Source organism: Falco biarmicus, chromosome 1, assembly GCF_023638135.1.
Source record: "Falco biarmicus isolate bFalBia1 chromosome 1, bFalBia1.pri, whole genome shotgun sequence".
Classification (NCBI taxonomy): domain Eukaryota; kingdom Metazoa; phylum Chordata; class Aves; order Falconiformes; family Falconidae; genus Falco; species Falco biarmicus.
The window spans coordinates 51,967,922-51,993,397 of NC_079288.1; the positions used below are offsets into that span (position 1 = coordinate 51,967,922).

Consider the following 25,476-nt stretch of genomic DNA (forward strand, 5'->3'; position numbering starts at 1 on the left):
TTCCTTTCAGTCTTGTCTATGGGTGGCATTGAGCTAGCAGATTTAAAGATTCAGATTTAGAGGTTCATAAATATGTATCTGCATGTGAACTATGTGTCTAAACTCCAGTTACAGTCAATGGGGATCTAGGATGGAATTCAGTTGCCCCTGTGTGAGCTTTTAACACCATTTCAAATGCCCTCAAGTATCCTGCCCCAGAAGAGCACATATCTCACATAGATCATATGCCACATCTGCTGGACCCAGGTAGGTGTTTCTCATACCCTAGAGAATCTGAAATGATGCCAGACACCTATGGACTATGCTATAGAAATAGTTCATACACACCATTGTATGAAGTATAGAAATAGGACATGACATAAATGGCCAGTGACCTACAGGCAAATTATTATATTTGAAGGCATGTGGTACAATGATGAATACAGCATGAATGTCTTCCTTACCATCTTCCCACTTTTGACAGCAGTATGGTTAAACATTCAAACAAAGAGAGAAGACACAGAAAACGTTCAGCTTTATGTAGCACACCGGTCTTGCCAACTCTTTTTTTAATAACAAGGTCACAAGTACGAACCATCCAAAGGGCACATGTGACAAACCACTTCTGTTCCCCATACACATACATGTGAAAGGAAAATTACCTAATCATTTCAGGTTTTATCCCTCAGGATTACTTCACCGTACGTATTTTTCCACATTTCTATTGTGCCATTTATCTTTATCCTGTGCCTTCTGCAGAAACTTCTTTCTTCCTCCCACAAAGGCTGCCAGGCTCCCACTCTCCGAGGGGTCACAGGTTGCAGAGAAATCCACAGAAACAGGAAAACAGGCTTCCTCAGTCAGTTTTGAAACACCAAAATCTGTTTCCTTTCTACAAAAATAAAGCCCGCCAGGGCATCCTCTGGGTAGGCTCATTGCATGAGCAGCAGCTCAGGAGGAGGGAAAAACTACAGAATTTCTTGCTTGGGAAATAAATGTGTGATAACTTGTAGCACTTACAAACCAGCAGAATGAAGGAGATAATTATCTTGCTGCTTTTGTTGCACTTACAGAGTGGCAGCATTGGATTTAATACTTCAGGAAAGCTCTGGACCACAGGCCAAGGTGATGAAACCCAGGCAAGTCACTCCAACTTGACTCCATCTCTGACCACAATTGTGGGGTCATCCCATTCTGAGATCCAAGCTGCTGAAGCAAGTGCCTCGCAGGGACCTCCTTTTGTATCTTCAGGCAAGACTGTGGGAATGGAAGCAGCGAAGAAAACCTCTAATCCTACAACCTCTACCCCTGCCAGCCAGTCAAAGGGTCACAGTGATGGTGACCCTCACAAAGATAAAATGGGAAACTCCTCTAACAGCAAAGGGACAGCTCTACAACGCAATGCTAGAGAGGTCGCTCTCCAGCAAGAGGTCACTACAAGCGGGGATGCAGCTACAGGGAACAGATCTCTCAAGCAGTCATCCCGCAGCGCTGGTATCACCAGCACCCAGCAGGATGCCAACTCCAAAGCATCTGGCTTTGAAACTACCAGGGGAAAGTAAGGAAAGTTACCTATTTTTTCTTGTCTCCGATGTACTGCTTACGAATGGTTGTTTTCCTGTTCCCAGTGAAACAATTTGCAAAAGTGCTAGTAATTTCAGTAAAATTGTTTTCTGAGCCTAAAGAAGACCATCTAAAAAAGCAAGGGAGTAAACCTGCAGTATTTACTCAATCAAAACCATACATTTGTAACAGAGTAAATGCTGCAATATGTTATTCCTTAGGGTAGTTATCTCAAAACCTACAGGAAAGTCATTATCATATACTGGTAGGAAAGGAATACAATAGATGTCTCCCTGTTTTATGCACAGTAAACTTTTGCTGATTTTTGTTGTTGTTGTTGTTCTTTTCTTGTGGGTAAATGAAATTGTGAATGCACTTTTTCATTTAGAATCTATTAAAAAATGATTGTGTTTGTAAACTTCTCCACTGATTGAAAATACAAGCAATTAAGTGTACAAAATGCATTGATCTGATAATTTGAAACACCTTATTCTGTGATAAAAACTTATGAAAAGTGGCATTGCAATTTAATGTGCATTCAGAACTGCATAATTCAATATATAACAGCTATGCATAACAGAGTGTATAAAATCGTACTGTCTAGTTTTATAGCTCTGGAAGTTTTTTTTGTTCCCCAACATCTTCAGTTCTCAATGGGGATGTTAATAATGACTTTGGAGATGTTGCAAGGTTCACTTAATTGCTGATATATATATTCAGATATTGGTAGAAAATTAAAACTACAGAGGATTGGTTTTCCATAGTATTTATGGCAAGTGAGCTTTCAGAATACAGATTTCTCCTCTTCATAGTACTTGCCCAAATGTTAGCATCCAAAAGGAGGAAAACCACTTTTGCTTAAATTCACACCGAGACTAAATCACCCCTTGGAAATACTACAGTTACCTTGCTGTATGTGGCTGAAAGCTAATGCTCCTTCATCTCAAAAAAAAAAAAAAAAAAAAAAAAAAAATTCCCATTGACCTGAGCATATTTGGGATCATGCATAAATGAAATAATGCACAAAGACCCAAAGGAAAGGAGTCCTTTGCCTCTGCTTGGAAGAGGTACCACAGTAAGGAGCTGTGTTTCCCACATAGCTTTCCTAGCATACTCCTTCAGTTGTGAACGTCATCCATTATGACTTACTACGGTGTTTGGCAGAGTGTCTGAGTTAACCTGAGTTAGATGGGTTGTCTTCTCACATGAAAGCTGATAACTGCATCTCCATTAAAACAGGTTGCAACACATGCTAACCTTAAAGTCTTTAGCTTTCTAGCCTTTTTCAACAATAGTATTCCAGTGAAATTAACCTTCAGAAAAGCTCTGTCAATTGGCAGGTATTGTTTCTAACATTTTACATAAGATACATATAGTAAGCAAAAAAAAAAAAAATCAGTCTGGGGTGAACAAGGCCTCATATTTTATTGATCATAATGGGATGGGGTTGTTGCTGCAGAGAGGCAAAATAAGAAAAACTTGTACTGTCTAGCACCTTATTTCATGAGCGGTTGAGGAGCAGCCTGCTGTGCCACATGCATAAAGGTCTTTTTTTTTTTCAGTCCATTGAGCAAGTTAGTGATAAAGCTAGGATTGCGTATCAAAGTTACAGGAATGTGTAGCAGCATGAAACCCCAGCATAAAACAGAATGCTGAATCCCCACTCTCTTTCTCAAACTGCTGGGTTACATAGCCTCTCTAGCAAATGTCTACTGTTCTAGGCACAGCTTGATCCTTTCCACAGGAAGTTTCTTGTGTTACAAGCCTTGTTCTTCCTACCACATAAAAGTGTATTTTACAATCAGATAAGGCGGTTTTAAGCTTTTCTTTCAGTTTTGTCACTGACTTGGATTGTGACTTAAGTGAGTCACTTCAGTATTCTTTTTCCCTTTCCCTATGAATTAGACCTGGATGAATAATAAAGTCACTTGTGACTATATCTTTTTTTCAGTAAAGTCAGGAAAAAATGCCAAGTCTGGTGTACTCAATGTTACCTATCACTGCTGTGAAACACCTGGAAAGCTGCTGCTGAGAAACTATGCATAAGAAACTATGCATTTTTAGTTATCTGCAGGTGTTATTGACTATACCCTAAATTAATTTCTAGCATGTGTTTTCTTTTCAAAAAAAATTTTTTTGCATCTTTATTGCAAATAAAGTGAAAGAGATGCTGTAAAACTTCCAATAAAGACATACAGCTATCTTAAATGTTTATTCATGCAATGCCTGAACACAGCATGAACGACTCAATAGCAGATTTCATAGCTGTAAAATGTACTACCTCAGAGGAAATTTGGAAGCACGATTTGCTTTTTGAATTTACTTTGAATTAAAACAACTCTTTGGTTATAGTCTGTATTCCAACCTGAATTTTTGAGTGACCTTGTAGGAACTGCATGACTCCATAATTCTTTATGGCAACCCATTGTGCTAACATATGTGCAGGGATGGTGATGTTAAGAGGCTCCATATAGAAGAAACAATAGAGAGAGGTCAAGGAGAGACAAGAGGAAGGAAAACAAAACAAGAACGAGCACTTGTTTTTTAATATATTTACAATTTTTAAAATAGCAATACATGCACTTTGCTAGCGAGTCTCCAGGGCTGTCAGATTACCCACAAGGTACAATACGTGCCCATTGTATAAACTTAATTACCCAATACCCCTTTCTGAAGGAGGTTGTGTGCCTTACTGGCTTAATTACAAAGATCATTCCCTTGCTAACTCTACCCTAGATTTCCTGAGGACAGCATTTTGTACACATATCATATGCATACTAGAACTAGATCAGAAAAATGTTCTGGTTCCTTCTATTTTTGCAAAATTCCCATTAAAATGTCAGAAGAGCACGATTTGGAAATATTTAATGGATTTTAAAAGTCTGCACCTTGAAGAGTATTTCTGACAACCACCAAGTGTGGCATGAAGGACACACCCAGATATGGCAGCTAGCATCACCTCAGAGCCCAAACTTCCAGGTGCAGCTGTCGTGATGCTGCAGTGCCAAGATCAAGCTGGGAAGTCAAATCAGGGAGTCAGGATCGAGCCTGGTGACAGCGACCAGGGTAAAACACAGCCCAGTGATCACTGGGCAGCTCCAAAGGCCAAAGCCAGGCCAGGATGTCAGATTGCTGGTCAGGATTGGCACAGGTACAATGTCACCCTGGGGTGAACTTCACTGGAGCTCCTGAGCCCATGGGCAGGTTGTATGGGTGGAGAGCCCAGGTCAGGCTGGTCAGGCTGACTAAGACCCACAAGTGCCATCAGGATTGTAGCAAATTTCTGTTTCATTTTATTGAAAGAAATGCACTATTAGAACTGTCAGAATAAATTAGTATTGTTTTTCCTATTGAAACAAGCATATTGACAAAGACTATGGCTTTATTTTAAAAACTTGTGTCAGGTTGGCTTTTCATATATCAGCAGAACTTCTGGGGGCAGTTACCTGATGAGAAGTACAGTCAGTAGGGCTAAAGGCTCCAGATTCAAGATCCTGCTGTTAATAAGGCAAAACTTGTCTTTGAGCCTCTTTATATTACATCCTGGTGTGGTATTTTACGTGTTAAATATTGGTCATATCCTTATCTCTGAAAACGCTAAACTCTTCCTTTTTCTTCCTGGAGTTAAAATGTAATGAAGTCCTGTTCTGTCACAGTGAGGTGGAACAATTTTATAGTTAACCTTACAATAAGTACAGGAGGACATAACTTATAGATTCTGTAGCTACCTGCTCTCAAACCATTTCAGAAGAGTGATTTCTCTGGTGAGTTATCCCTGCTTCCAGGATGGCCTGCACCCAAACTTTCAGAAGGATAACAAAACTTCATAGGAAGCACATCTGGAACGGCCTGAGCTGAAGGAAAGCTCCTTTCTTCACTCTAAATAAAATAATGAATTTAACTTAAACTCTGAAATGTAAGGCTTATGTCTCTACAAACAAACACATATATTTTTTTTTATTTCTACCTATCTTCAAATTTTCCTGGATTCCCCATCAATGAATAAAGACATGCTAGAAAACTAGAGCTGTGCTTCAGCAGCAGAGCACGAGTTTTTCACAGGTTCAGTGACATTAAATGTGAGCATCAATTTGGTATCAAAGAAGAAAATCGATGATACATTCTTTCCAATTGAGTTCATGTGAGAGACATCTCTTTTAACCTGTGGAGAGAGGCAGTAGCAAGTATTTCACTGTATTAAGCAGCTTAAGTAACACTGGTGCTATGGAGCAAGTCTGAGGCAAATCTCTGAGACTAGCACACTCATCCTTCCATTCTGAACCCAATTTTATTAATTACCATTCCAGGCAGCTCCTGAATACGTGAGACATTCATTCGGGCTGTAAATTAACCACAGTATCTTCACATTGTTTGACAGTTCTGCATTACTCTTTTCTCTTAGTGTGTGTATATTACACATTTTCCAATTACCATGAATCCACTGAGGGTCTTCATAGACTTTCTCTGCCATTACCTGAGGTAGTGGTGAGGTAACAGCATTTTATTACTAAGCACCAAAGGGTTTAATAAAGTCAGCACCAGGGACAGATTTGCTTAGCTGTCAAATGTGGTAGGAGTGCTGAAATATTTCATTCTCATGACCAGACCTCTGCATTTCTCCCTGGAAACTGCCTGTGCCCGTATCAGCTTGGTAGAATTTCTAGGGCACTGACAAATAAAAATGAATAGTTGATCTCAGCAGATGGTTCAAATACACAAGCTGTGTAGAAACCTGGTTTAACTGCCTAGTTAATGCAAGGTTCACAGTCTCTTTTAATCATGTCACTTTTTAGCAGAGCAGAGAGAACAATTCTTGAATCGATTTCTTAGATTTTGCATCACTGTGCATTTACAATAAATAAAGTCACGCATGGCTTAGGTTTCTGCCTCACTAGGTATATTCATTATGACCTGGAAGAAGGAACCTCTTACACTGGTACTTAGGTTGCCTTGGTGGCTAAGTGTCAGAGGATGTTTGACAAGTAGTGCTTGCTTTGCCCTCACAATGTTGTATTCCAGTCATGCAGAAGACCTTTGCGATGAGCCCCTCCTGTTCAGCAGCAGCTTGAACGTACTTTTGACACTTGGCTATAAGCCCATAATCTAATTTTCCTACACATGCTGAATGCAGTGTTACTCCCATTGCAGTCCTAAAGACCAAAGCAAATTGTTCATTCAAGTGCTGGTGTTCACTACTTTATTGCTATTTTATCCACAGAATAAATGGGGCAATGACATAATTATGCAGTTCCATAATGATGCATGTGGCATGGTACCAAAAAAAATGTAACTGTCCAAAGAGAAATGTAACACAAGTATTTAGCGACTGGTGTCTTCTGCTGAGCACAGAAGTAAAACAGTTAATTGATGACTGCGACTGCTGGAGTGAAGTAGTGAAATACCTTACTGCATCCTGCAGATTAGCTGCTACTGCACACTGTACAGCAGTCCTGGTACAAGGCAAAAGCTGCACAAGGTCCATGCAATTCACAGACATTTTGTTTGTGTTAGTGCTATTATACCTCGTGCACTGAGGAAATCTTTTCCACTTCTGATCTCTCATGCACAGAATGAATTAAAGAACCTGTTTGCTCCAATGTGGTGGTCACTTTACAATCACATCCAGTACTGGGGTGGAAAGGAGTCATTGCTGTGATGGTTTACTCAGCATGCACTGCTTCCCAGAGAGACCCTGTAGGATATTTTTGTCTTTCAGGGAGAGAAGAAATGGTAAACACATCTCCATACAATTCTGTTGTGTAGATGATAAAATAATAATTTCTTGAAACCAGATAAAAAACTGGGAAATAACACAATCCAGAGTTGTGGTTTTCTAAGACAGCCTTTCAGTAATGATGGCTAGGCAGAGTCATGACAGACTGTTTTCAGTAGCACAGGAAACATAGCACTGGGAAATAAAAAAAACCCCAGATTTCCACCCAGGTTGCTTTTGAGACACTCACAAAGTACTTATAAAAGACAAAAAGCCAAGCATCTTTTTATCTTCTCAAGTCTGATTATTTAGTTTTTCTGTGATCAGATTCAGATAAGGCACTACTATACAGATGAATTATGAAATTTTTAGTGACTGTAATAATGGTTTCAGTACATCTCGTTACACCAACTATTGCATTAATGGTCATGTTTATCTTTATTCTTGCTCTTTGTTTCATTTGCTATGGGAACACCGAAGATTAGGAACAAACAGTTTTCCATCCCTACTCATGTCTCTTCACCCCTCTGCATAGATTAGGATTACTGTAACAAACTGCACACAGTGTAACCATTTACTTCCCAGCCACTGCAAACATTTGACTCTTTGGAACATTTCATTTAAGGTACACCAGAAACACCAGCTCAAATCTGCACAGAAAAGATGCGTTCTTACAAATCTAAATATAATCAATATTTTAGAAAACTGACACTAATTCCTAGGATAGACTTGGCAAGCAAAAGCACAGTAGCAAGGTGTCCCCAAATGTTTTCCAAAAGCATTATCTGTGCTGCTAGTTAGAGAATGCAAGTGTTTCAAAAGACAATTTTCTGCAACATCTCAAAGGAACCATTCTGAATTACGCTCCTGGTAAGTAACACCATAGGTCATGAGAAAAAGTCTCAGAAAAAAATCACCTTGAATTTCACAGACTTTGGTTCAGATCCTTTTTGTTCAAGAGCCCCCTAAGAAATCCATCAGTGACAGCATAAAGCAGTAGGTCTGCATGAGTAAGTAACAAAGGTACAAAGCAACAGGCAAGGCATTTGACTATTTAGTGAACCTAAATAAGAGAAGAGAAGCTGCCCAGAATAACACTATGAAGAGATTAAAGAACAACATTCACCCCTGGAATTGGGGTGGATCTTCTTTTTTAACATTTTCATTTTGTCACTTAAAAAGGCTTTTTTTGTGTGTGTGTCGGTATTTCTCACAGTGGAGAGGCCATTGCTGACATACTGCAATCTACTTTTCTGTAGTTTACAAAACGACTAACAAACCAATGAAAACCAGTACCACTGAAAGTCATCTGAGAAGCACTAACAGTAAACTAGACCAGAACTACCTTAAATGAATTGTGTACTCTGGGTCAATTAGACGATGGAAAACACATTTATATTCCAGAGGAAAAAATGCAGAATTAAGACCCTTTGAAAGAGAGTTTTTCTGGGGTTTCAAATGTGTTTTATCAGATGATTCTTAAAGCAGGTTAATGGGTATCTTCTCAAAAATCTCAGTTCTGTTTGTGGGAAAGTTTGATTGTTTTGAAGGGCTCTGAACAGAGAGAGAGATAAGGTTTAAAAGACCTGATGTTGTTCACAACAAGACATTTTAAATACTAAAATAGATCAGCACAGTGCTAGGTAAGTGGAAATTGTGAATTAATTTTTGCAGCACAAGGTAGAACACAAAATTGGTCAAAACAGTAAATAAAAACTTGGATGAGACAAAGAGGCTGTTCACAGTCCAAGGCTTCAGCACTGTAAATACAGAAAAAGGAAATGAATGATGAGAGTAGAATTTGTGTTTTGTAACAGACAGGACAAAATGTCAAGACCCTGAGTCCTGAAAAAAACCCATTAAACAAATTGTATAATTCCCCCCACCTGATACTTAAATGTCAACAAGGCAGCTCTTTTTCAGGGCAAAAAACATATCCTATAATGTATTTTATCATCCCATACTATATTATATTACATATTCAATGCAATTTTCAGAGGCTGTCCTGGTTTTACATTCCAATCAGCATGTAAAACAGATTTCCCAATTTGATTTGTTTATGGTCAGTCCCTAGTGAGTACTGAATTTTTATTTCAGCTGAGATTCATACACTGCAGAGCAGAAGCTAAGCAGTGAACATAAAAAAAATTAACTGATTTTGGTTCAGGCTTATAATTTCTCTTTGAACTAGAGCTTATATTTTGAAGGATGACTGATGTTCATATAAAGATACAGAATTTACTGTATCACTAGTATTAAAAAGGTAAGAGGTCTATGTAGTCACCTAGTGGAGTTGAAAGGAAGTTGCTGAAACCAAAACCTGGTCTCCCATGTAATAGTAAAAAACCCTTGTGAGGGTGCTTGCTATCCTTATAATCTCAGTGTTTACATTATGTCCATCAACATTATCTCTCCTCATCCAGACTTGGCAGGTTGTTTAAAGCAAATTGAAAATGTATCACAGCAATGTTCTTTTATACAACCTAAATTCAGGGCCTATACTCTTATCTTCATGTAACAGTCTTTCAGACTGGGAAAGATATTATCTGAAAAAAAAAAATAATAGAAAAAATGGATTTCTTCCACACTATGTCATTATATGTTTTTATGTATGAATGCACTTAATCTACTGTATTCAGAAGAACAATCATATCACACAAAGGAGACAGAATCATAGGATCTCAGGTTGGAAGGGATCTCTGGAGGTCACTAGTCCAACCTCCTGCGCCCAGCAGGGACAGGTGTGAGATGAGACCAGATTGCTCCAGGCTTGATCCAGTCAGGTACTGAGCTCCATGCTCCGGGCTGGTGATTACACAGCCTCTCTGGGCCCTGCTCCACTGCCTGCACATCCTCAGGGAAAACAAGTTTCTCATACTCAGTCTGAAACTCTCTTGTTTCAATATGGGCCTGTTGCCTCTTGTCCTGCCATGTACTGCTGGGAATAGCCTAACTCCAGCTTCTCGATAGCCTCCCTGGAGGGCCTGGGGGGCTGCTGTGAGGTGTCATCAAAGTCCTCCCTTCCCCAGCCGGAACAGGCCCTGATCCCTCTGCCTCTCCTCACAAGGCAGCTGCTGGCTCCAGATGCTTGTAGCAGCTTTCCACATCCCCACTGCTGAGGTGTAAAGGTCAAGACAAAATGAAAATGTCTAGAATCCAGATTAGTATTGCATAAACTATTCTGCGCAATACAAATCAATGGCATACAATGTGAATGAGGCCTAACCACCAAGCTGTGCATGGACTTTAACAACAGCTCAAGCTCTGGGTCCTTTTGTATTCCTTCAGCAACACGATAATCTCATTTTCATGATTCAGTGATGTTCAGCCGGGCTGATTCAATAGCATTTCTATTAAAAGCCAGGTGATCTAATTCACTCACAGATGAAGATAACTCATTTTCAGATATAATATGAAAGGGGCAGAACAAAATCTATACCCTTTGTGGCCCGACTACTACCAGTGTTGCTCTTGAGCCGTTTTAGGACCACTCACTCACAGGGATCTGCGCTTACAAGCAAGTGGAAGCTATCCTGTATGGATATACTTGATATTTGGTAGCTGGCAGTTTTTGTGAGGGTTTGATTGTTTGTTTGTTTTCTTGGCAATGTTCCCAAAGAAGAATTTACAGCGGCAATGTGCTGTGGAAGGGACGCTTGCAGTCCCAAAAGCTTCTACTTGCCTTCTCATCTGAAGGAAATGATAAATTTTTGCTGTTAGTGTAAATTGTACTTCACTTTTCAGCAACATTGGGTATCGCAGCGTCAAGAGGCGTGGCTCAAAGCCTGCTGATGTTAAATGGAAACACTTCCATTGACTGCAAATGTATTTAGAACCATCCTGTCACAGACCAGACAACTTCAGCAGCAAGCAGTCACTGCTCTCCTTCTTCGGAGTTAAACACCTATGTTTTCTTTTGCTGCCCTCCGCCCTCCCTAGTCACCCCCGGGAAGCCCAGCAGAAGGCGGCGGGGCTCTCCTTGGCCTTTGGTGCCGGCTCCGCTGTGGGCAGTACCCGAGCGCACACGGCCCCGCACACGGCCCCGCACACGGCCCCGACCCCGGCGGGCACGGCCGCCTCAGCAGGCGCCAGCCGGGCGGCGACCGCGGACGGACGCGCCCACACAGCCCCGCGCGCGGCGCGTTACCCGCCGCCGGCAGCTTCCCGCCTCAGCGAGCGACGGCCGCCACCTGCCGGGCCCGCCCGGCAGCGCCTCCCGCCCCGCCCCGCCCCGCCCCGCCCCACAGCGCCGCCCCGCCTCACAGCGCCTCCCGCCCCGCCCCTCTCCGCCCGCCGCCTCGCAGCGCCTGCCACCGCCCCACCGCAGGGCTGCCCGCCGGCGGCGCTTTGGGGCGCGGGGAGGGCTCCGCCGAGCCGCGGCAGCAGCAGGCAGATGGCGGCGGTGGCTGTGGCGCGGCCGTGGCAGCCCGCGGGGGGCGGCGGGGTGACCTCCCGCCGCTGCTGCGGGTGTGGGGCGAGCAGCTTAGGCGGGCCAGGCCCGCCGGAGAGGGGCTGAGGCGGAGCATGAGTCCTGCTAACCGAGGGCTTTAGCGTGCAGGCAACAGGCCGGTGAAGCGATGCGTTTAGGGCAGGGCTCCTCAGAATTTTTAACCAGGGGGGCCGGCGCGGATGAAGTGGCAGGCAGTCATCTGCGGCTGCTTGGTCTGTAAATACTGGGGGCCGGATTGAGGACCCTGGGGGGCCGTATCCAGCCCGCGGGCCATAGTTTGAGGACCCCTGGTTTAGGGATTCAAGTGTCCCCTGAATGGGGAGGCAGGGATCTGCCTGACAGCACGTGTTTGTACAGCTACCTGAGACCAAGTGAGGTGTTTTTTTCATCTTACGAAGTCCAGTCCAGCTTCAGAAACCTGCACAGCCAACTAAGAAACTGCATTTGCTGTTTATGAAAGCTTGGATCAAGAATAAGTAGATAACTACCACTAAGACATTACCTATTTACTTGCATCGCAGGGCCAGTTTCCATAAGCCACAAAGTTTCATTTTGTGGATGGGAAAGTTGCTTTTTGCAGGGAATCGCATCCCTTTGAAGCTGCAAGATGTTGGCCAGTAATTCACACCATATATACCCCCATACCATGAGGCCATGTAAACTGTGATACCATGTAAATCACTGAGGATGTCAGGTGAACACAGGGAAACACTACAGTAATCTGTCAGAAACACTACAGTAATCTGTCAGAAACACTACAGTAATCTGTCAGAAATCAGCTTTTTTTCCCAGCTGAGGGAAACACACGTATTATTGGTATGTACTCATGTAGGCTGGGCACTGGGCTTCGTGCCATGCACACCATGCAGGCACTCCTTGCGCACAATTACCCCAAAGCTACTTCTGTTTCACAGCTGTCTCCAGGCTGCATCCTTTCTATTTTCTGGCCAACTGTGGAAATGAAGAAATGCTTCATGAGAACGTTTTCTCTGTGGGAAAAGAAACAGAACTGGTGTAAGCAGAAGAGGAGAAAACTTCTCTGAGAGGGTGTTAATGCAAGGTCTGAATAAACTCTATGGGATGTGTAGGATCCCAAAAGCTAAAGACAGGCTTAAAGGCACTGTCTGGGTCCCACTAATGCCCTGCTAGTTGTATGTGCTTTGCTCCCGCTTTGTGGGCAGGCTCCACGGCCCTTTAGCTGCTCAGGACTTTGAATTTGCAATGGCCATAAACGCCAGAGGACTCGGGCCTGCCAAGGCTGCAGAGTAGACATGCTTATTGCTTGCAAAAGAAACAAATGCTGCTGTTTGTACTATGCCTTACTTCTCAGATATGGTCAACCCACATTTGATGCAGAGCTGAGGTAGCAGTATTTTGATTCAAACTGGAAAAACTGCTGCAAATATCACAAGCAAAGAGACTCTTTCAAAGGCTTGAGGACTCAGAAGTACTCTCCCTCACCTTGCTACCAGTGCATTTCCTGGCCAAGAGGAAGATGAAATCTGTCACATAGGCTTCATACCAGTCAGGGACTTGCACCACTTTCTCCAGGCTGGATTTCTGTTGTACGTTGCAAGGATTTTGTTTTATTTTTAAATACAGCTTTCCTGATTGAAACCAGGCTCAATGCAAAAGAAACACCAGGATTCTGCAGCTTTCAACAAAATCTGCATGTTAGAAGCCTGTGTTGCTGATCTGGAATATATTATTCCATGGAGGGTAAAGAGGATTTTCAGGTTTAAAGTCCTGTTATGCAAATCAGTTGCCTTCTGTTCTGCCTTTGCATTAACACAGCCTGTCATAGTTCTTCCGCCATGCTTCATCTTCTATTTCCAAATCTACATTTTTTCAGACAATTTGATTTCAAAATTATATTTACATTCTTAACATCTCTTAATGAGCTTATTTCATTGGTAGTGTAAACCTAATTATGAATCACACCAGGGGCTCTTTTGCTGTGAATATTTCCTCCAATTTAGCCTGATCAAAGATTGCTGGGCCATGTGAGAAACACAGCTTCAGACATTGCACTCATGTCGCTTAAGAATGACTTAAAAATTTTAAATAGAAACAATCTGCTCAAGTTGAGTTAAATTTTTGGTAGACCAGAGGCTGAGTTCAGACTATCTTTAAAAAACAAAAGCAGTACTTAACTGATATATTTGGAATGTATTGTACCATGCTTTCCTTTGGAGGGCACCTCCAAACGGGCAGGTTCCAATAGCTGTTACCTTGAAGCTAGCCACCCTCAATAATAACAATAATTAGTGGATTCACATGATGAATTTTAAAAAGTAGTGGTTTAACTGCACTCTCTGCATTCCAGGGCTGTAATGTATGTTACAACTGCTTTTTATGCTTTTTATGCCTTTTTTCATTGTTTTATCTTTTCATTGACCACATTTGCTCAGATGTAAAATGGCATTCAGTTACCAAAAATTATACCCCAACCATGTGCACTGCAGAAAAGGTTGTCATTGACAACACTGCTATATGTCTTCTGCTTATTCCTTTTCTCTGGTGAGCTGTCAGGTCTGCATGCAAGGCTAGAGCACAAGCTAGGAAGCGACGAGCTCAAGTCCTAACCTCACTGTAGCCCAGAAATAAAATCCGACTCCAATATTTGGGTTCTGGATTTGCAGAGGTGGTAAGCTTAGCACCCAGCTGTGCCAGGTGTTAGCTCTTAGTTCCTCACTTTCCAGACAGCTGATATTAACAGTAAAAGAGGTGTGGTGCTGCAAAACTGCTTGAGGTGGTGTTACCGCTACAGATATCTTCTGATCAGACATTATATACCCTCACTTAATTGCCGAGGGTTATTCATGAATTTAGATGTTTACATTCTCTATACCAAGTTTCAATCATAAGCAAGCCACCATGCTTAGTCAGAGCTCACCTGAACAGACCACTCTCAGTCTGGCCCAGCATCACTTTCTACATGTGTTAAGAAATTTTTAGCATCTCATTCATATACTGAGATATTTTTTTTTGTTTTAATCTCTGGGCTACAATTCAGAGAAAAAAAAAACAGTTTTTAATCTAAGGTATGAATATCCAGAGCCCTTGCTACAGCTGTGAAATGGAAAAGACCTCCTGCCTGTAGTGAAAAAGGAGCTCAGTGGTAATGCCCTGAGCAAGGTAACAAGCCTTGATGACCCTAAGCAACCTCACCTAAAACCTCCACCCACACTCATGGGCCAGGGCACCATTTAAGCCCAGGCTAGAGGCTGTTTTCCTCCTAAAGGTGCTTGTCTCTAGCAGTCTTCTTGGGTCTGACTTGTTACCTAGTACCTTCTTGATTGTTGCTGTGGGCTGGTGATTGATCCATACCTGACTCCTTACTGCTGGTTGCCTGTCTCTGGTGCTGTGGTACTTGTATGCTGCTGGTGAGGTCAGTGCCTAGTTTGTGTGGCTGGCCTTCCCCTCCTGACTCACTTTCTGTTAGGGAGAAACTCTGTTCTTGCTGCTCCCTGATGCTTGGCAAGCAAGCCCTGTGGAAGAGCTCGCTTCCTGGTTGCCCTTGTATGGGAGCTAAGTATCCTGCCATGTTCTGCTCCTCCTGAGGGCTTGGCAAGACGGGGGGTGCCTGTCCTTCTTTGTGAGCTGCAAGCTCTCTTTCTAGCTAACTGTTGGTAGTGTTTAGCTGCAAGTGTCATTACAATTTAGTTACTACTGCTAGTCTCTGTGGTACAGGAGGCTGTAAAGGACCCATATACCCCAAACAGAGAGGTGGCGTAAGTAACTTTACAATCCCTCTGCAAAACTCAAAAGACTTAAATCTCCTGATTCTGCCAAATTTTGAGTCTCACACTTGCATAGAGTTGCTCCCGGTTTCCGCAGAGGTAGTGAGAAGAGTACCTAGTCTTTAAGCTTATGCGTGAGAGGTGCATTTAATTTTTAGCTAATATTTATTCACAGAGTCTCTAATTTATACTCACAGACAAAAGGCTATAGCAAGAGGAGTCAGAACATAAAGGAAGCATCAAATAAAAGCACAGCCTTTTTATACCCAATTAAAAAGAAATATTATCATAATGAAAACTCTCAAGGAAGTAGAGAGTGAGTGAGCAAAATCAGATCGGAGAGACTCAGTAAACCCCCATTTTATATGAAACGCATTATTCATCGATTAAACAATACTTGTTGTATGAGGGAGCACCACAATACTGACAGCAGAAATGATGAAATTCAGCCTGTTGGCCTTATTTAGCATCTTAATTCCCAGCTTATCCTGCTGTTTTCTCGGCAATCCTTTTCCAAGTAAAGAACTACTGAATTTAATGCAAGTGCACTGGTAGGATCTCAGCAGACAAAAGCAATCACTTAAGGACGGACAATGATATTATTTTGTGTTCTGTGCCATTGTTCCTGTTTGAAGCAGTGTGAATCTGTACTAAGGGCATGAATACCCTTAAGTAAATGGAACTAATCTGGTCTTAATTGTATTTTGATTTCCACTGTAAGGAGCCTATAAAAAGATACTGATTTCAGGGGTAAATATATATATATATATATCTCCATATTGGATTATGAAATGCTGGCAGAACTACTACAACCAGAAGCAAAGGTTAGCAGCAAAACATGAGACAATGGTTTCTCATCCCTCCTGCTCTTCATCTTTTATTTGTAGGTGATTTCTGTTTGTTCTTTAGTCCTTCCCTAATAATGTCATGTATTTAATTCACTAGTTTAGTTAATGCAAAATACTAAATTGGTATATTCAAAGATCTAATCGTGACTTTAAGATCTTTTTCGTGATGATAGTTAACTTAGGTAGTCATATTGTTTGTAAAACCTGTCTTGATTTGTGTCTGACTCTGCATTACAAGACCCGTTTCTGGCACTTAGTTAGTTGGAAATTCAGTACCATGAGATTTCTGCAATTCTTCGAGATGAGCTTTAGGTTTACTACACAAAATGGTTTCATACAGCTCTGTATAACTCTGTCATCTCCCTATTCACCTACTTTCCCCCTCATTAATGAATATAATGTCTATTACAGATTCATGTGGGATTCTTCTGATAAACTGTTTCATGAGAAAGCTACCTAGTCTTTCACCTCTCTGAATTAATGGCTTATTAATCTATAACAGGATCTATCCTTTTTAGTATGTGACAGATTGCTTCCCCCCGCAACAGCTTTTGGTGAGTGACCTTGCCAAAGACTCTGAAAATCATTCCTTTATCTATCTGCTTATGACTCAAAGAATGCCAATAGTTTTCTGAGGCAGAATTTCCCTGTAGAAATCTGTCCCAAGCCATTATTCAGTTTATAATTTCTGCTTAATTCTGTTCTCCACTTTAGCTTCTATCAAGTCGCCTGGTTCCAAAGCCTGATCTAACAGTTTGTGGTTTCTTGCAACCCCCTTAGAATCCTTTTTAAAAAACCCAAGCCCATCCTTGCACTTGCCAGCTCCTATGTCCTGTGCTGCAGTGAACAAGTTTGATCATTTTGTACGTGACTTCCTTCTCTGGGTGGATAACCAGTGGCACAGGTGAGCGTGGAGCTATCACGCTATTGCTGTGTGTGCCTCTGACCTCAAGGTGTGTTGCAAAACAGTCTCTGTGTACTCATGGTATTGCTGGGGAAAGGAGGGGCAGAAATGTCTATCCATAAAGTGAAAGTTATGGGTGGTTAAGAACCTTACTAGACAATCCTTTGAGTTCTGGATAAACAGTTTCTGTAGTCTGAAACGTAGATGCATTTTAAGACCTGTCATTACTGCAGTCTAGAAGAGCTGCTTTGTACTTGGTGCTCCACAAACATTTACAAAGGAAAATTTAAATTTGCAATGTAAATATATGTAGAGATAGCGAAATTATTGTCTGTTTTCTTAACTGAAGCACAAAGACTAAGTAATTGCCCAAGACTACATTGGCAGTCTGAGAGAAACCAAACTTAATTTTCATAACTTAGTCCTATCCCTAAATTATGGGTTTAACTTTCCTCTTTAAGTATCATATATCATCATATTGTGGGAAATGTTATTTGTATTATTAATTATATTTACCTTCTGTATCTTAACAGAAACCGGTGTGCTTATGTCCATACCAGACTCTTACCTACAGTGGTAGTGGACAACCTGGAAACCTTCTCATCAGGCAGAGCAAAGCCTTGTACTTGGAATATTGGATCCTGTGCTCAGAGGTGTGTAGAACTAGTAAGAAAGAGTACTTGCAAGTATTTTAATTATCACCAGATGCATAATTAATATAACAATGACTTTAGAAATGAAAATGAAAACAGGAGAGAGCAGATTAGCTTGTCATGTGTCCTTATCAAAAGTATGAAAGCTCATGACTTGTCCCTATAGCAAGTGTAAAGGCTCATGATTTGGCATGCCTTCACCGCGGCACCCTCCAATTAGTTCAGTCTTCAAGTAAGCCCACTGCCTGCTTCCCTCTTCCAGAGTATGGCAAGGGAAGGTGCACATGTACAAAGCTTTAAAGCACATGTGGGGAAGAATAGCCTTCCTGTGCAGTTTTCCAGGCTTGTGCACTGTTGAAGGAAAAGGCTTCCCCCGAGAGGTATAAATATTTTTATTATCTCCCCGCTGGACACTTATTTCTGGCACAGCTTTGGTCAGGCGACGAACCCAGAGAAGTAATTGGATACAACTTATAAATAATGACACTGTTAAACATATTCAGTTTATCCTTTGTGGTTTGGGTGCCTCATTGTATTCTCCAAACATTAGATTTCAGTAGTAAATTAAAATGGGTTTTAACGCATGGGCCTGGAAAATGTCAAACTCAAACAGCACCAACAAAACAGAGGTTGTAACATATATTTTCCCTTGAAAAATTTCAAAAGCCTCTTACAAGTCAGTTTCACCATTCTGAGCATTGTCCTCTAGATGGTACAGCAGAACATGCTTAAAGCTTTGAGGTGAAACCAGGAATAGAGTATCCTTAGGATCTGGTGACTCTGAAATATAAACAACTCTGAAACATAAACAATTGTATTGCAAAAGTGTGGAGGGGCCCTGTGGTTGCCATTTTTTTTCTAATTCAGGCTAGAAGATTCACAATAACTGATTTCTTTTTTGTAGGGAAAATAGCTCCTTGTGCTGCCCCTGTAACTAAGTCTCTACTAGAAATATTTTCTGAGGCTTGTCTATGTGGAGAGTTATTTTTAAAATGGCTATTCCTGATTAACTCCTTTCATGGACACTTCATTTCCATGTATTCTTTCAGGAATGGATTATGCTAATGCAAAATATGGTAGTTTTATTATTAAGACCATCCATACAGCAAAATAACCGAGAACTCTCTTGGCAGTCACCTTAATCTTTATTGAGCCTTGCTGCTGAAAAAGCCATTTCTCAGAGGCAAACCTGGTTGGGGACACATGCAAAGCTCCTGCCGGCTGCTATGAATTTTAATATATATAATATTACATCCCACATGAAGGGGTGACAAGATTAACTACAGGGTAAAACAAGGTGGCATTTTTTAGTTTATTTGGAGGATAATTTTTTATCCAACAGCCTTCACATTCGTCCCACTTTCTGGAATGATTTAGACAGGGATTGTATGTCCAAAACAGTTCTGTAACCATTTTCGTTTTCTGAAGTTTGAGGTGTTATTTATGTTAGTATTTAGGAACTAGCAGAACTGTGCAATATTCTTTTTATTCAGACTTTGAATTTAACATATTAAAAGAGGCAAATAGACTTGCTGTAGTTTCTTCTGTATGCCCTACTGCAGCGTACTCATTCTAAACAGAGTTCTCCATGAGGTAAAGAAAGTTAAAAGAAGTAGTTTGGTAGCTAGGATGTGCAGGATGTGTTGGAACACAGAAACAAAATTGCTGCTGCCTCTGCAGTTGCGTACTGTAACAGTAGTAACGGAGGCATCACAATTACATAGCCATACCCTCCTTTCATCAACTTTATTGGATTAATGTTTGTATAATCTTGCTTTAAATAATCAGAATGGAGGGCTTCCAGTGTGCACTAAACATGTGCTGACATGGCATAAATTCATTGTGAATGCTTTTTTTCACTGATGTCACAGAAAATGTTATATCACAATTGTATTTTTGGCTCACTCTGTCCAGTTTAGTGGATATTAATTGTAATATCTTTCATAAAAGTTAGCAGTATTTGACTACTGAATAAGATATTTAGGGAGGAAGTCTGACAACACTAAATAGATATCAGGTTCCTTTAAAATCCATGCAGATGATCTGAAGGCTGCAATATTAAAACTGTGATTGCTGTTGAAACATTGAACTAGTTAGACTTCACTTACAGTTTCAAGCAGTTAATGAAAGGATACATCTGACATGTAAGATAATGTAATGTAGTTATACGGGTATCCTACAACTCCTGTTTGGTTACCTAAAATAGGTTTAAAATGTTCTTGTTTTGCAGGTCCCAAGCAACAACACACCAAGCCTACAGAATCAAACATAAAATAGTAACATCACTGGAGTGGAAGTGCTGTCCTGGGTACAGTGGGCAAAACTGCCAACCCAAAGGTGAGTAGAGTTGTAAGGATTTGAAACTATTCACTTTAATGAAAGAAAACAATGAAATCTGATTTGCAAGCAAATGGCTCTGCTGAAAATCAATACAGTCCTTACTGTTAATTTAAACCAGGAAAAATGGTCAGTAAACTAAAATGTTTTGGGATGTTGACTCTTCCCCGCACATGAATTTCCAGAGCAGCTGAGCAGAATGTCCTTTCCTTTCCTCCAGTCTACATGAAACTCATAAAAACTTCAGCCTTATTCCATTTTGCTAAAATATGGAGTTTGCGTTCAGTGTGTCTACTTTTGACCTTTTAGTTTTTGAGTATCGCAGTGCTGGGGATATTATATCCAGGTCCTCTATTGAATACTTGCTGTAAAATTGATCTACAGCACTGTGACTCTTTTGGCTTTTAGTTTCAGGCTCTAAGAAGATTTTTTAGGCATGATAATATAATGTATCAACGTTGTTTCCCTCTGAATTGAGTAGAAGTTATGCTGTTCATTTCCACAGTGACTGAATTTTAGTATTACACATGATCCCTGTATAATCGTACCCTTTTTTGACAGAATAGTGTTTTACCTCTGCCCTGGTGATCAAACATATTGCAACATACTGTACTTTAACAACTGTATAATAGCTATTTCTTCGCTGCTGGCCTTAAACAAGCAGCTTTTGAAAAATAAGATATGGCATCAGCATACATATTTTAAATGAATGAGTATTACAAGAAAGGGCATTAGATGTGGTAGGGAATTCAATCAGCAGTAGTAAAGTAGAGGCTGTGATTAAAAATTAATGTAGAGGAATGAAGAGAAATCACTGATATTCACATCCAGGAGGGAAATTTCAATGCTGAAGAACCAGGGCCTCAGTGAGTGCAAAATTCTCTCCTGTGCAGCTGAGCGTGGACTTGGATATTAACATGGGACACAGTCAGCAAGGCTGTCCAATGAGCACAGATCAGACGTTTTAAAAGTTTGCTTTTAAAAAATGCAAACATTAGCAAAAATAGATTAAAAAAAGCTTATTGAAGGGGGAGGCTACAGCTGATAAAATTGAAATGGCATCAAAACAACAGGGAAGCATTGACCAGGAAAAAAAGCTGTATAACTCAATTTGTAGTGGTGTCTGTGTAAAAATAAGAATAAAGGAAAATGTTGTCAAGTGTTATAGGAGTGGGTTTGAAATTACATCTCCTGGGCTCTATTTTCAAATCTCTTCTGGCTTGCTGAATAACTTGGGGAAGCCACTTATAATCTGCATATCCAAGTTTACCCATCTAGAAAATTGAGATGACACTTATCTCACAGGGGCATTGGGGTATTTAATTAATTAATGCTGGTAGAAGTGTTTAAAGAGATTGGGATGAAAGGTGTTATGTCAGAAAGGCTCTTCTTCCCTCCTTCTGGAATCCCACCTGCCATGAGGAGCAGACCACCAGCACAAGCCCTGTCTGTTTTACGCAGTTCCCATGAAGGGACGTCAGCTAATGAACTTGAACAGTTGGGAAGCCAGTAGCCTTGTCCTCAGGCACTCCGTTTCTGCAGAGGCACAGGGAGAGGCATTGAAAGCTCTGACCACGGCTCTCCGGTGTTGCTGAGCCCTCTGTTTGGCCTCTCCGCTCTTGATCCGTTGAACAGCAGAGCTGTTATTGAAGGGTTTCTGTGCTGGCGTAACTGGGTGGGTTATTCTGACGATATGTTTTAGATCCTGGGAAGGCACTTCTAGCGTGGCGTGGGTTGCTTATAGCAAATGCCAATTAAAAATGCCTTCTCTCTCAAACCAAGTGATATCATACATAACTGTTTCAGTCTGGTAGTCTAGGCAGAAGGAAACGCTTGTCAACATCTGATAGTTATTACTAGACATCTGTAAACTGTATTTGGTAGCCTCATTGCAACTGCTTGGTTACAGCTGATTCTCAAGGTAATGTAGTGAGTGAGACAGACGAGCCTCTGGAAAGAGACACGTTCAGATCACCATTTCTAACTTTACTTCCCATGTGGGACCAAATTGAATGAGACATGGATCCTAGTCCAGTATGGAAAATCCAATTTTACAAGAAACTTTTTAAGAAGGGAAACATGTAGACATTTCTTAAAGTCTCATGAAACAGCGCAATGTGGGCACTTCAACAAATAAAACATCATCATTTTGATTTGGGAATATCAAATGCTTAACTGGGAGCAAAGCTGCTAAAATAAAAGGGCTTGTAAGTTCTGAGTTGCAAAGTTCATGTCATTTTACTAAACATAGCTTTATTTTAACTTTTCATCCTTAAGGTGGAGAAAGCAATGTGTGTGTAGTAACATCTGAGGGGAAGAAATCCCAGTTTGTTCATGTGCATATGGTCCCTGAACACTATATTCTGGGTCACAAATTATTTCAAGAACTTGAAGACGCATCTTCAAACGTAGATCATGCTGTGTTCGAGTTCAGCTTTGCTGTGGAGTGATGCTGAGGTGACTTAATGTGGATAAATTCATTTCCATCTACCCTGGCTGCGGTTTAGAGCAAACGGCTGGTTCTCATAGTTCCGGACAATGCCAAAGCCATTGTTAGCACTGAATTCTCTCACAGGGTAGTAATGGGATTTCTCCAGCAGATGGCTGTAAAATGTTCCACACAGGAGTGAGTGCTAGCCTCTGCGTGGGTGAGCTGCAGACACAAAAGGTAGCAATTCACGTTGAAACACAAGGAATGGGAGGAAACTATCAAACTCCCCACAGGGATTCACCTTCAGCCACTCCCGCTTCATCAAAAATATATTGAGAGAAAAAGATCCAATTTCCATATTTTTAATATTCCCTGAAATCATTTTGCATGGTGTATTTAAAAATACATGGGACAATAAATTATACATCTAGGCCAATATATTCAATGATAGGAGCCTAATGTTAAATTCCTGTGTGCGTTACCTGATATTCAGAAATGCTGAAGCTCCTGGAGGAACTGGAAGAGCTTATTGCTCAGCGTTTTGAATTGCTGCTTTTTTTTCTTTTTCTTTTTTTTTTTTGTGGTGCTGCTTTGTTATTGTAAATGGCCTGTATAAGGTGGGTTTAGCAATCTAATTTTTATTTATTTGATATTTTTAGCTTAAACTGAGCATAGTGTATCCAATTTTTAAAAGGTCTCAAATGTAAATTGTTTGATGGCTATTTCTACCCTGAAGAGTGCATGTATTAGAGTTGCAGTCTGGTGCTCCCATCACATCTGCTGCTATACAGCATCTAGGATGGGGAATCTCAGCTGTGGGACCAAGGAGCACGTAAGACTTAATCACCATATGTGTCAGAGTGGTTTCTTTGGAAAAGGATTGAACCACACTGGAAGAATGATGTAGGAGAAGCTATATTGCCAGCGACTCTTCTGAATTTTTTTCACAAATGAAACCCCTGCATTTCTAATGCTGCATGAGAAGTCCCTTTCCTATACAGTGATGAAATTTAATAACTGTACAATATGAGGTATTCTCTCTGGGTGAGTTTTTTTGTGTTGTCTGCATCACTGGCTACAGCCCTTGCTGCTTTTAGAGGCAGTACAATGCACTACGGGCTTTCTCCGTTGCTGGTTTGCTGCAAAAGAGTGATACTATGTCCTGGGTCTTACAGGGATTAAGTTATCTGAACAGTTTAAAGCATTAGTAAGACAAGCACATGGTGGTAAATATATATATCCTTGAAACTCTGAAAGCAATAAAACTGTAAAGATTTGGGTATTCTACAATGTTAAGCTGTGAGTGGGGCAATTGATTTAATAGTGGGGATGAAAGGTAAGATGGATAGCATAAAAAAAATATATCCGGTGTCTGTAGCACTAACACCGGCAGTGAATATATTTAGAGCAACAGAAAGATGGGTAAATGAAAGAACTAAAGGACATCGATCAGCTGGTCTTTATCACAGGCAAGTAACTGACTCCCTTGTCATAGATTATATCATCACATCACTACCTGATAAATCCTGTGTAATGAATTGGGCTGAATGCAAGTATTTTAACTCCTGTCAATAACTATGCTACAGAACGATGACTGAAGCTATTGAAATTATAACTATTTGAGGATTTCGTATTCATCAGCCAATTTCAATAAATTCTATGGAACTCTTGGTCCATATGATAATTTCCTTTGAGTTCCTGTCCTAATTGTTACATCACCCCCTCCCTTAATTTGCAATATAAACCACCTTATATCATCCTTAAATGTAATCTATTGATCCTCATATACACTGTTAAGAGGCTGATGAAACATAGGGAATTTCTTGATTCAGCATTTTATTCTGTTTCCTTGGAAACTCACAGTATGGCCAGACAAGGTTTTAATATTTGAACTGTAAAATAATGTCACCATACCCAAATTATTCTGTGTGTACTGTACTAAAGACTGGCATTCCTTAGATGTGCTCTAGCTGGAACAACATCTACTTCAAAATGCTTCATGAACTGAGCAAGCATATAAAATTGTTATGAATGTATACTAGCAAATTTGCAATCCACTTAGTACATATTTCATTTTTCTAAAACAATAACAAAATGAAAACACCGCCATTAAGCCTAATGACTAGAGGAGTAAGTCAGGAAGGTGGAAATCTCAGTTCAATCACCAGTTATTCCATTAGTTGTTCCCTAATTTTTGTGAGTGAAGGCACTTTATTTTTCTGGACCTATTTCCCCAGCTGCAATATTGAAAGAATAATGTTAATCTAGGTTTCTGGAAACAGCTTTGGGATCTTTGGGCTGAGAAGTAAAATAAGCACAGAAAATCCCATCTGCCATGACCAGAGAAAATATTTACAAACTTATCACCTTCATAAAGTTTCTTAATGTACATACCAGTCACAAATCTTGCAAGATGCTTGTTGGAATTTGATTATGTTTTGAAATGGTTTTATTTTTTTAGGTGCTACAACAATGTAGCAACTATTGCCTTTACTGGGAAGATTTCCATGCTTGAAGATTTGTGTAACAAGTAAAAAAATAAAATATTGATTTTGACAAACATGTCTGATTTTGTAGCCGTACTAAAACTTAATTAATTTTACAGCTGACAATATCTGTGTTGTTGTTGTACTGGTGTTTTATATTGATCTGAAGTATTCCTATAGAATTTTTAGCCCTGGAGATTCCAAAATTCTGTTCATTAGAGGGCAAGGTATGACATTTTAGTATTAACACCAACCCCTGCCAGCCTCAGGAAGCCATTTTTAAAACCATTCACAGTCTCATCAGTGTGGTTCTACACTGTGTTATAGGTGGACTAAGCAGATAACAAGAATCATAGCAGTTGATTTGGC

General features: G+C 40.6%; 1 protein-coding gene across 2 annotated transcripts in view; it reads left to right on the top strand.

The window, feature by feature from the left end:
* Positions 1–899: 899 nt before the first annotated feature.
* Positions 900–25,476, top strand: part of MMRN1 (multimerin 1) — a 44,506-nt gene continuing 19,929 nt past the window's right edge. The window contains exons 1-3 of one of the 2 annotated variants that reach the window (XM_056353398.1): positions 900–1,537; positions 17,734–17,853; positions 20,084–20,190. In XM_056353398.1, coding sequence (XP_056209373.1) covers positions 1,011–1,537; positions 17,734–17,853; positions 20,084–20,190 — 754 coding nt within the window. In that variant the 5' untranslated portion in view covers positions 900–1,010. The remainder of the gene's footprint in view (positions 1,538–17,733; positions 17,854–20,083; positions 20,191–25,476) is intronic. The other variant, XM_056353407.1, reaches the window with a different exon arrangement.